Consider the following 13,119-nt stretch of genomic DNA (forward strand, 5'->3'; position numbering starts at 1 on the left):
ACCATTTGCTACACAGAATAAGACTTTGTGGTCCAGCAAAATTTAACACAGTTTTTACCAACTAACTGGATAACATGAAGTCCTTGCACTAATCTTACAATTGTGTTTCTTATTCTAATGCTTTCAGCGCATAGGGCTTCAATTGATCTTAGCAAGTAAGATGTTGATTAATCAACATTTCATCCTTAAGTTTTAAAGACAATAAAAAAAATATAAACCATTTTTTTCCATAGTATTAGAACACTTATGTCAATTGAATAAATAATAAGAGTACTTCTGATTTCCCTGGTGGCGCAGACTGACACGGTGACGCTGACTGTCTGTTGCACGATCACTACACAGGAGGATTTTATGGGAAAAGCTGGGGTTAATTACACTATTGTCAGTCATCAGAAGAACCTGAAGGACAAAGATAGCTTAATATAAAACTGCAAAGTCTTGAAATTGTTATTAATTATGGCTAGTGCTTATTTCACAAATTGTCGATTCAGGTCTAAATGCCTTGTGTAACTACGCACCTCTCCAAAGACCGTGGAGTTTGAAGATCACTGTCTACACACCAGCATGCTCTATGCCTGATAACTAGAACAGAAGATTTGTTTGGTTGCTCTTCTTATATTGCAGAGCAATGAGCGGATGATACAAGTCACTGAGACTTAGTTATGTAAAGAAGCTATGAGCTATGCCATCATGTTTGAAGAGGCTCAGTGTTCAAGCCTCAAGCCCTTCATCCTCTTGGAAAGTAACAGTTCTCCTGTTAGATGTCACATCGCATCTAAAAAGGCTTTGCCTGAGACACACCAATAACTCTAGCACTCAGAGAATTAATGGCCATGGCTGGATAGTCACCAAGGCCAGGAGTATCATCTGGCATGTAGATAACATAGTATAAAGCTTCTGAAATACATCAAAGTGCCTGTGCTCTTATCCAAATTGGTCTCAAAGTGTCACAAAACCTAGCAGATTATTGTTCAAGGGAGGAAAACAGAAGGATAGCTACAAAAACATTCCTCGTACAATTGTCAGCAGCTCAGTCAGAAACAGCCTAACAGAGACCATAGATCTTTCAGTCTTAGTTATCATCACTCTGCATAGCGTGCCTGAAATTTGATCAATCAGCACCAGAAGCAGAATAGATTTGACGATCTCATTGACCTTTTCCATTTCTAATTCCCGCAAACCTACAATCCAAACATCCAAATAAATGCAAATTGCACATAGCTAGATTTCCAGCAAGAGACAGCACAGGATTTATAACACTTCTGAGCAGGATGGTATCATCTTTCCTTGCCGAACACCTAGCTGGGGGGAAATGCTTACTATCTTGTTTACACAAAGTGTTCTATTCGTAAAGTAAATTAACACTCAGAAACTAAGGTGCAGTTCTACCATACTATCTCCTCACATGGTTAGCTGGAAAACTTGTCTTTCTGTAGACAAAATTAAGTACAATATTATGCAAGGAGGTTCACCTGTTTTGGCTGTGTTCCTTTTGAAAGGATGTCTAGCAAGTCTGCTGAAGAAACAAAATAGAAGCGAGGAAAAGCTATGCGCTTGGTTTCTAACTATTCAGCCAGAGCTTTTTCACAAAGAGAAAGTCTGAAAAGAACAGAGAGATTTTAACATTACATGCCCTTAGTCACCCTAAAGCCAAGAATTCCCTCCCAGTTAAGGAAGAAATCAGACCAAAAAGTAAAACAGAACAATACAATCCACTTTTGATTTAAAATAATAATGATGAATACACCTGTATTTATTAAGGTGGCAAACCTTACACATTTCCTTTCCAGAAACTGATACAGAACACGCTTTTTTTACTCATACAGACCAAGGAACCCAAGAGAACGGAATGGTGCCAGAAAATGGTTAAGCAGAAACTCCCCTTCAACCTTGCAGAGTCCAGCCTTAGAAAGTAAGGGACAAGAACAAAATTTCTTACTTAACAGGGCAGTTATTTGCAGATAAATTAAAAAACAAAACAAAACAAAAAACCCCCAAACAGCTAAGAACCAGTCTAATGGGGGAGCAAATTAACCACTTTTCTTAAGATGCACACATTTTCTTTTATGGATGAAGGATAACAAACAGGAAAACACATGTTGGTATTGACACAAAAAGTATTAAGAATCAAAATACTCATGCCTATCTGGAGAGGAAAAAAACACATTTATTTACGTGTGACTGATGCACTTTAGCTATTAGCTCGGTATCTCTCATAATAACAAAAGTGCCATCTCAAAAAACAGGTTTGTGTTTTGATTTTTTTAACTTCCTATTGCAACTTTTTCCTGCAAGGAGAGACGGGCTGAGGCTCCAAACATCACTGCCTCTACAGGTAGGAAGAGTGAACGTCAGTGGGAAGTTCAAGGCATACCTTTGTGTTGAAGGAGGACCTTTGCTGTACACAATCCTCTATCTCCTGCTGTAAGCATGAAAGAAAGACTCCCAGCTCCCAGGTTGTGGATGGGGAGAAAATTGAAATGGAGCATATTTTTGAAGACCTTTGACAATTTTTACATCATGCAATCCATAAATAATGAACCAATGCCTCAAATGTAATTGATCATATAAAAAGCAGTAAAAATCCAGTATGTCAAATAGAAACAAATGACAAAATACTATCATCAGATCATCTCACACCTGTACAAAAAGCAAACGTGACCTGACATCTCTTCTTTCCTGGCTGTTCCATTACTACACTTTAGAACAATTCATAATCATACTGGCAATTTTACCTGTGCCGCAAAGCTTCAAATTTGGCTTGGTCATAGCTTCCATCACATTTTTTGTATTTGCTATGTCAGTCACCAACTCCTGTAGAGAAGTGCGAGGAAGTTATTGCAACGTGAGGAATTCCCCTCAGATTTTTTTTCTACTTCATACTGTTTACTATACTGGGACAAGAAAAGCACTGGGAAAAAGAGCCGGAAGAAGGCACCTCATGAGCTTGTTTTAGGTTCTATTTCTTAAATGGCAAAAGAAAAAAAAAAATCCATAAACACCTGTTTTGACAGTGTTTAGACTGAACATGAAGGAAATGTAAAATGAACTGAGAGAACTGTTCTGGAGGAAAGCAAACACCACTGGTTATACTGTTAGAACTCTTCTAACAAGATAAAAATGACAGATCGTAACAGAAGCATTAACTTGTACAATAATTCTGCTCATGCGTGTAAGCCCAGTGCCTTTTTCAACATGCACCATGAAGAAACTTATGCATGTTAAACGGCATGAATAATTTCATTGTTCTTAACAGGGTTCTCAACTCGTACAAAGGTGTGAATGTAGAGATTTTTTTTTTTTTTTGGCATATAGTTAGCCATGTTGCTGCCCACACTGTTTAAATTGCAGATTTAAACAGTTAGAAATGTATTGGAATTTTAAACGTAGAACCTCCCTGTAGAACATTATCATATCTTAGCTTTTCAGAATAGTACATAATGAGAACTTTCCCTAGCATATGTGGATTGAATTATAGGTATATTGATAACACACAAGTTATTCTCTTTACTAAGCAAGGGTTCAGTGACTTTTTTTTTGTCAGAATGAACAATTAAGGCACGATATTTTGCATAAGTTCAAATGTTTAGGTTGATTGCTGTAATTACCTTTGGCCAATAATAAATAATAGACCATAAAATTGTATTTCAGCTATCATTGTCCTAAATGATATTGAGTTTGGCAGAAGGGATTTCTGTAACTCAGAAGTATCTTCTATCTCTATACAACTCCAGGAGGTTAAAAAGCTAACAAAGAGTAAATAAAAGAAGATTAAAGTCATGAAGGAATGACCTGCAGAACTTTGTCACAAACCATGATTTGTGACAATGTGTCAACCAGCAGCTGCCAGTCCATGCGAAAGGAAAACAAGGCAAATAATTACTTTGTTTTTAATAATAAAGAATGCAAATTCTGATATTCTCCCAAGTAAGCCTGAGACTCTTGTAATAATGTTAATTCAGTGCGGTAGAAACAAGCCTATCGAAGAAATACACAAATTAAACTGTCAATATGGTATTATTTAAAAAAAAAAAAATCTATTTAATCACCCACTCAATTCAAATGCAAGATATAAATGGACATAAAACACTAACTCTACTAACTTTGAAGTCTCTGTTGATTTAATCAAATCTGTTTGCATCTTCAGGCAGCTGGCTTCTGATATCTTCAGAGCTAGTGAAAATACTTTCTAGATGAGGCCACGTGCACCGAACTTCCATCCAAATGGAAATGACAGAATCTGCCATGTTTAATTTATTTTGCCAACCTTTCACTTGTTCAATTAAATATACCACATATTCACTTTTCAGAATCGTTTGCAGCTGAACCTAGAAAAACAAAAAACAGCGAAAAACTGCACTAATCAAAATAATTTATCAAACAGAGGAACTAGAGCTAATAAGAGTTAACAAATTCTCCTATAACTTGTTATTATTGTATATCATAACAGAAGACATCCGTAAACACTGCAAATGGACAGCATATTATAAAATTATTAAAAAAAAAAACCTAAGAAAATATAAGCTTAGAAAGCTGTAATTTTGTTAAATCCTACATGGAGACAGGCAATTTTTTAGAATATATATAGTTACATAGCATACATATCGTTTCCCAGGACTAACATCTGGAGGAAACATAACTCTCTGCAATAAAGATTCAGGAAAAAAGTCTTAATTAACCAAGTTATCAAGGGAGTGAATAATATTGATATACTAATAGTATTTCTATTAATTAAATCCTTACTTGATTGTTATCTAAAGTTTCAAGCAGCTGTTCATCTGACTTTAATAAAGGAGCTTCGTTCCTGTGATGCTCTTCCTAAGAAAATTCCATGGCAGTCCATGTTTGGCTGATTTCTGCCAAAATCTGGGAACAAGAAGAGAGGTAATAACATGTGTCTATACATATCACATTTAATATTTTGAGTTGAGAACTTTAATAAAATTATATTTCATTCACAGTGATGGTAAACTACACCACAGACAAGAATTTAGTTTCACTAGGCTGTGAATTTTGCTCACTAGGTAAGTCACATGAAAATATTCACTTCTATCATTAATTTCTTGAAACAAAACTTAATCAAATGCAAAAACGGAAGGAAAAAATGGGCACCTCTCACCTTTTCAGTACCCAACTCTTTCACAGCGTTGTCAACTATACTTTGGACTTCATCTTCTACTTTATGAAGCTGGAGTCCCAGAAGGTCTGTCAAGGTAGTATCTTCTGCTAGTAAAAGCCTGACCTATAAAGCAGCAGAGAGCAAAATAAGTAAATGAATAAGAAAAATCAGACATAAGTATATAACAAAGTGTTCAAATGGAATCCAAGTAAAAAACGATGAAATAAGTTATACGCACTCTAGATACTGGATATACTTTCAGATTTGCACCAAAATTGTGAACTTAATCAGCCTAGATGAAATATTTCTTGATACTGTTACTGTATTTTTTTTTGTCTTGTACTGTGACATATTGTGTATCATAACACTAAAAGGCAAGTTAATTTGCACAGCTGCCATTGAAGTTGATGTAAGCTACAGACACAGTATTTACACACTAGAAATCTTGGTGGGGATATTTGCCATATTTTGTTACTGCTTTGTAAGATATCACTTAAAAAAAAAATTAAATTTCTAATCGAGGCTTTGAAAAGACTTATGACAGTCGATCCTCTTTTTTTTACCAAAAAAATGAAAAAATCACAACAATTTTGTGCTAGGCCTGTTTAGGAGCTTTCTGCATTAAAAATAAGTTAAAATGTGCTCTTATTAAAACTGTACGTGAAAAATGCTTGGTATATTGGAATAGAAACATTTTGTTATAGTCACTCTCTTCTGTGTTTTTTTTTCAGCTTTCCAGTTTTCTTCATTTTAAACATGATTGAAAATGGAACTTCACTTTTTTTCAAAATGGTTAAAAAATTTTATTCAAATTTTGAAAACCAACAACTAGTCCATGTTATACCCTAGGAACCAAAACCACTGGGATTCATTTTGAGAAGCTGAAGTAACTTTTTTTTTTTTTGTTCATACAAACTTCTTTGGTTTTCCAGCTATATGATCAACAGTTGGGTAAAATGTATACATCTCTCCCCCTTCTGACACCGCTCTCTTTTTTTTTTCCCCTCCCTATCTACTGTCAGGTCAACAGTCTCCTTATGCACTAATTCTTAAAAAATTTACTATAGGCTGATATTTCACGTGGCCTTTCTTTCCCTACCTTCCATTTCCCTCTGCCCATCATCTCCTCTGTTCACTATTAAGAAACATTCTCTTTTGCTGTCCAGGAAAGTTTCTAGCCACATTGTTTGGTTTTCTTATAAATATTTCATAGAAATTATTACTGGGAAGTATTCCCCTGTCCCAGACAAGACAGAGAACCTTTCAAGCTTAGTGCTATTTTCAGGCTCAGCAGGGAGACAGCCAGGTATGGAAGAACCCTCTAATTTAGCAAGGCATGTCTGCCTTCAGAGGATTGGGTCCTTTTGCCTGAGCAGAGACCACAAATTCACTTCTCAACCCACGAGATGCCTCAGTCTGAAACCTAAATCTCTGCTCCACTTATATGTTGAATAGTTGGCAGCAGTGGCTCTACCACATGCCTGACAGTACTGCTGCATCTATGGGTAAAGCAGGAAAGACCATCACGGGGGTCTCTTTGGCTGAATACTTACTCCCATCACATTCATGAGCTGGTACCAGTGTCTCTCTCGGATTGCAGGATTTTGCAACTCCAGTATTGTCCTCAGTGATGACATCAGATTCTTCACCTTTAACTCCAAGCCCCTGTATACATTCCAGGAATGAACTTCTTTATCCAAAGACCGCATTTCCTAAGGAATAAGATTAAAATAATTGCAATAATTACTTGTCATTAACAGGCATCTCGTTGATAGCTTTAAGAAAAATTTAGGCGGTTTGTCAGAAAACTCTACTTTCCCATTTCATACGCGGATGTGTGGGATGGTTGTAGCTAGCACAAGTCTCGGGAAGATTTGATTGGGGTCATTGGTTTATGTGGCAGATAAAGCAAGGGCTCTGGAAATGTACTTTCCAGTATGTCACTTATAGTAATGGAACTGTATTAACACTGCATATACACAGTGATTTTATGATTATAGTTGGATCAGAGCCATTTACTTCATCACAGCCCTGATGATTTAAGTCTAATTTTCTTATTAATTATTTCACTGGAGATAAAACTATCCATAAATTTAATATATTCAAAACCACCAGGGGGCTAAGGGAGACTCATATGCAGACCGGAGCGTGCTGAACATGACGCAAGTGATCAGCTCACGGACAGTGATCAGCATCTTCTCTGTTCCATGACCTGGCATATGTGCCACAGTGAATGATGCAAAAGGAGAAGAGGAATGCAATTATCAACTCTCTCCTCGCTTTTACCACCCCTATCACCCTGGTATCATAAAGGGGTAAGTGAAGTGTCCTGGTTTCAGCTGGGATAGAGTTAATTTTCTTCCCAGTAGCTGGTATAGTGCTGTGTTTTGGATTTAGTATGAGAATAATGCTGATAACACACTGATGTTTTAGTTGTTGCTAAGTAGTGTTTACACTAGTCAAGGACTTTTCAGCTTCCCATGCTCTGCCAAGTGCACAAGAGGCTGGGAGGGGGCACAGCTGGGACAGCTGGCCCAACTGGCCAATGGGGTATTCCATACCATATGACGTCATGCTCAGCATATGAAGCTGGGGGAAGAAGAAGGAAGGGGGGGGACATTCGGAGTGATGGCGATTGTCTTCCCAAATAACTGTTACGTGTGATGGAGCCCTGCTTTCCTGGAGATGGCTGAACACCTGCCTGCCGATGGGAAGTGGTGAATGAATTGCTTGTTTTGCTTTGCTTGCGTGCGCGGCTTTTGCTTTACCTATTAAACTGTCTTTATCTCAACCCACGAGTTTTCTCACTTTTACTCTTCTGATTCTCTCCCCCATCCCACCAGGGGGGAGCGAGCGAGTGGCTGTGTGGGGCTTAGTTGCTGGCTGGGGTTAAACCACAACAGTCCTTTTTGGCGCTCAATGTGGGGCTCAAAGGGTTCAAGATAACGACAGCTTTGATTGGAACGTGCTAGATTGAGTTTATAGCTGTTATTGCTGTTTAGCTATTAATTGGCAGGCTCCTGTGCTTGCCATGGGGCTTGCTTGCCTCACTGTGTATTAGACTCTAGTGCTCGTTAGTGGCTGCTTTTTGCTTTCGCTGCTTGCTGTCCTGCTGTGCTGCTGATCACCTTACTGGGCTGTGCCTGGGAGCATTTTGATACAGCAACGGGGATGCGCCTGGGCTGGCAGATGCCAGGGCATCGCTGCTGCTTCTGTGCTGCTGTACTGGACAGGCTGGAACTCCAGTGTGAACACAGTCGAAGGGACTGTGACCTGTGGATGAGTCCACGTGGGAGCAGGACGCCCCGAAGTGTCTGTGGCAGAGAATAAGCCCATGCCAGAGAAAGTACATCTCGAAGCGTCTCTGGCCATGGTTATGTCCACGCTGCAGCAGCTATACCTCTGAAGGGATTGTGGCCCAAGGATAAGTCCATGCTGGAGAAAGTACACCTCAAAGCATCTGTGGCTGTGGATAAGTCCATGCTGCAGCAGGTACCATGGATAAGCCCACAACAGAGCAGGTACACCCCTGGAGGGGCTGCAGCCACGGGTAAGGCCATGCTGGAGCAGGTTTACTTCTGAAGGGACTGTGGCTGTGGGTAAGGCCACTCTGGAGCAGGTATATCTCTGAGGGCATTGTGGCCCACGGATAAGGTCACGCTGGAGCAAGTGCACCTCAAAGCGACTGTGGATAAGTCTATGCCGCAGCAGGTACACCCCTGGAGAGTCTGTGGCTCATAGGTAAGGCTCCACTTGGAGCAGGCACACCCCTAAGGGACTGCAGTCTGTGCATGAGTCCAAGCCGGAGCAGGGGCAAGGGGAGGAGTTCACTGTAATGTTAAACCCTACAGTCTGGTCCAAAGGGACCAGGGATGGAGTCTATAATGGAAATACCTTTAAATTGTTGTAACCCGAGACTTGAGTTGCATGTTATGGGAATTACTATAGCAGCTAGCCAGGCAACACATGGGGTCACGTTGTTTTGAAGCAGTTTAAGCCAAGACATCTGCTGTAAGTCTGATTCTTCTCTTCAAGCACTACTAATTGGCATGCAATTAAACTTATTTATTCCTGAATGAAACAAATATGTAAAGAAGAAACTTTATGCCCATTAGGTTCAAGACTTCCTTCCTTCCATACTCAACTACTATGCTGTCTATGAACCACAGCTATTCTTCTAGTGTCCTGCAAATAGTATGAGGGTCTTTGCTATTTTTGCTTCATACTTCCCTTGTCCTATTGGAACTGTCTTCTGCAGGGCTACTATCAACAAAATTTTGCAAATATTTCAAGGAAAGAAAGTGCCCTCCCTCTAAAAATTAGCATCTTTGCTGCAACTCCCATCACTCCGGAGCTATGTCTAAGGGCAGAGGAGATAAACCTCTGCAAATTCCACCTGTCTCTAAAAATAATGACTTTCACCTGGTGGGTCCTATCATAAAACCCCACCCTCTTTATTCTTTCACATACTGCCTCAATTCAGAGAAGTGAGAGCACGGTTTGACCATGTACCTCTACAGGGGCTGGAAACTCAGTCAGAAGAATAAAGTTTTAAAGGAAAGCCCCCAAAACAAAACATGTTCCAGAACATTCAGTTTGGATGCGAGCAACAAATCTACTGGAACATCAAAGTGGGTGGGAAGAGTGAGGAAGGGGTGGCACCGAGACAGATAAATTGCAGAAAGAGGCAGCTATGGAACCTGCCTTGGCAAACCTTCCGAGCTCCACATCCATCTGTTCCACATTAATCTGTCTCCACTGGGTTTTAGCCCAATCATCAATGCTGCTCTGAAACAGAAAGTACAGATAAAAGTGTCAACAACATTTGGTAAAGACAATCTTCTGCTATATAACAGATAAATGGATGCAGGGGGAAAGCCCATCACCAGCAATAGCTCTCGGACCTTATTTTTTTCAACCCTACACCACCACTACCTAGAAAGAATACAAAATAATCTCAAAATTCAACCCCAAACCCAAGCATTTAAACGATTTTATACTTCAGTTTCTGATAGGTATAAATACCTTTCTTGCGCTATTAAACACACACGTATATGCACTGATAATATACAGATGCACCTAGGAAATGTGGCAGAAACTGCCCTGCACCCCCTTCTGGCAATACAAATGCTAGGCAAACAATTATGGAAAGAAAATCTAGTACATATATTTTTAACCTTGCCTATGAAAAACAACTTCTTGAGGCAAACAGAACTTTACAAGGCTGATTTCTCATACAGGTCTGTACACTGACTTTTCTGGATTCTTGCTTCTAGTCTTCTACAGCTTTCTAATGTACAATTTTCTGGCTTTCTGAATTTTTACTTAATGATTATAACTATTCAAGCAAGTTATTGATATTAAAAAAAAGCTCGAAATGAAACTACAAAGGTTGGTTTGCTTTGGGATTATCTTGAAATTGGTTAACTTGAGAACAGAGATATTTTTACTCTGGGTATCCTAAAACATAGCAAATATAATTTCAAAAACAAAAGGAATATGAAAATCTTCATTATTTTAAACATTTTTTTAAAATCAAAGCTACAACACTTCTAGATCAAATTAAAAGTATAACATTCAAAATATATTCTAACTTTGTAATTAATATTTTTTAAAAAATCTTACATTAATATAAACACTAATATCCCAAACTTTCTTGAGCAACCGCACTTCTTTTCGACATTGTTTCATTTGCTTGTAGTCTGGAATAGCTACTTCAAATAGTTTTGCAGATTCCTGCATTAGTAACATTTCTTTTTCCAGCATCTCAAGCTCTTGATTTGCCTTGAAGAGGAAAAGAGCACTCAAAGTACAGTTATAGGGTATATTGAGCTTACCTAAACCTGCCAGTGAAATCTGTAGATCCTGTATGTATGATTCAATGTAAGAAAAGCTGGGAGCAATTATTGTAAAGAAGTTAAAAAGTTGAGTTTGCATTGCCTCTGAAAGCACCCAAAAGGCATACGACGGGCTCTACATTTGAACCATAAAAAGAAAAGCTGCATAGAAAACAGTTAATTTATACTCTTGTAATAAATCTCTTAATGTATTAAACCACTTCTCCTTACTTTAAAGTTGTATAAATGCTAACAACATCCCTTCATGATGTTTTAAAAAGAACCAGTAAATCTTCCACTTTAGACTACTATATTCAAGAGCACATTATGCTGCCTTTTTAAAAGAACATGAATAAAGAATACGAGCAAGTATTCTGAAATTTTTTATTTTATCAGTGAGCATATGCAGCATTGGAAGAGAAACAAGAGAAACCTAGATTTGGTGGTGCTAGAATTATACCAGCTTCCTGAAAAAAAACAGAACTCAAAACAAGAAAAAACCCGCAAACAAAAAAACACACACACTCAAAAAATACCCCAAAAAACAACAAAACCATCCCCCCCAAAAAAAACCAAAACCCAACCCACAAACTACAAATATGTACATCAAAATATCATTAGATTTAGTACTGAAAGATTACAAGCAAATGCGTTTTTCTAAGATTCCCCATTACCTTATCGAGACGAGCATATGCATTTTCCACATCAAACTGAAAGGGAGCTTCCTTTTTAAATCTCTCTCTGAATTCCATCTGCTTCCCCTGATGAAACACAGGTAATAACACCTGTCATTGATCACATTCTCATAACAAAAAACAAAAAAAACCCTCAAAAAACCCAAAAAAACCCCGAGGTAAAAAAGGACTGACCACAGAATTCAACATACATCAAGTAAAGTGCATTTTCTTCTGATAACTGCAACCTCAGATGCCTGAAGAGAAGTTACTTTGTGCTTTACCGACATAGCTCTCTTCTTAACGGCATTCCATTTTTCAGGCAATTCATATTTAAAAGAGTAAAATTATCTTGGAGGAAAAATATCACACATGGCAAAAAACATCAGTAAAATTGTATATTAACAGTGAGGATAACCCAACACCTGCCTATGAATAGGAAATTATAGTGGAGGATTTATTTAACCACAAACTATACTCTATGTTGTAGCTTTTACTAGACTTTTTGTAAACTGTAAAATAATTAATTTTATAGATTATTGGTAATTATAAACTACTTGAACTTAATGAACTCAGTTATTTTATGTATAATCACATAAAATTTCATTCAAAAATATGTTGGGAATCTTCCACACAGTAAAACAGAGAGCTCCACTGCTGCTGCTTTAACACATTTTCACATATATAAAGCTGACCTGGAAACAGCTTTCTCATTCTACAGATCTCCCCAAGATTGCTAGAAAAAACATTCAGTAAACCATATGAAAAAAACCATTTCATCAGGATGAAAAAAAATACCTTGACAGGTTTTTTGTCTGTGTCAAAAGAAAGTACAAGAAAGAGAAGCCTGAATCCAAGTCACTTCACAGTATCTGGAACACTAGTTTAGGGTATACATCAAAAATCGTACATTTACTTTCCTAGTCATCCCCTCAATCTGGTTTGGATCAGACAGACACAAAAATAGAAATTCCACTGTGGACTCGAAACTCACTGAAACTGGTGAGAAGTTTTCATTTTGACTAATTAGATTATCTGATGAAAAACATTAGCTGAACTTCTACCCAATTCTATTCAACGCTATTTACAGTGTAGTGCATCTCCTAAAACAGACCAAAGAGAGGTCTCTCATATGCAGGTGCTGATCTTAAAGCCAGAGCTTAATAAGCTCTTCTTTTAGTGTCAGCAGGGACCACTGCAGCTGTAGTGCTCTCCCACCTATTCTTACCACCGAGTTTTGTTTAATTCAGTTAATTCCCCCAATTTCACTTGCCACCCAAAATAATTATAGCTGGAATGGGTGTGGGGCAGAATACATACAGAAACAAGTGGCTGAGGATGCCTGAAAGCCAATATCACCTGACAGGCATCAAATTCCAGCTTTTGTATCTATCATTGAACAGAGCCCCAAACTACTGTTAACTGTGTTAAGAAGGTGAAGCAACATAGGAAATACACTCACTAGAGTTTCTACATGGCTCAGCTCCCG

At 38.1% G+C, this 13,119-nt stretch overlaps 1 protein-coding gene across 1 annotated transcript in view; it reads right to left on the reverse strand.

The window, feature by feature from the left end:
- DNAH11 (dynein axonemal heavy chain 11) overlaps window positions 1–13,119 on the reverse strand; it is a 158,071-nt gene that overhangs the window by 121,010 nt on the left and 23,942 nt on the right. Inside the window, 10 exon segments of the mRNA XM_075140860.1 lie at window positions 1,473–1,606; window positions 2,736–2,814; window positions 4,104–4,328; window positions 4,744–4,866; window positions 5,120–5,242; window positions 6,673–6,831; window positions 9,824–9,907; window positions 10,745–10,903; window positions 11,631–11,717; window positions 11,843–11,981. Of these exon segments, the coding sequence (XP_074996961.1) occupies window positions 1,473–1,606; window positions 2,736–2,814; window positions 4,104–4,328; window positions 4,744–4,866; window positions 5,120–5,242; window positions 6,673–6,831; window positions 9,824–9,907; window positions 10,745–10,903; window positions 11,631–11,717; window positions 11,843–11,981 (1,312 nt within the window).

This window comes from Calonectris borealis, chromosome 2, assembly GCF_964195595.1.
Source record: "Calonectris borealis chromosome 2, bCalBor7.hap1.2, whole genome shotgun sequence".
NCBI lineage: Eukaryota > Metazoa > Chordata > Aves > Procellariiformes > Procellariidae > Calonectris > Calonectris borealis.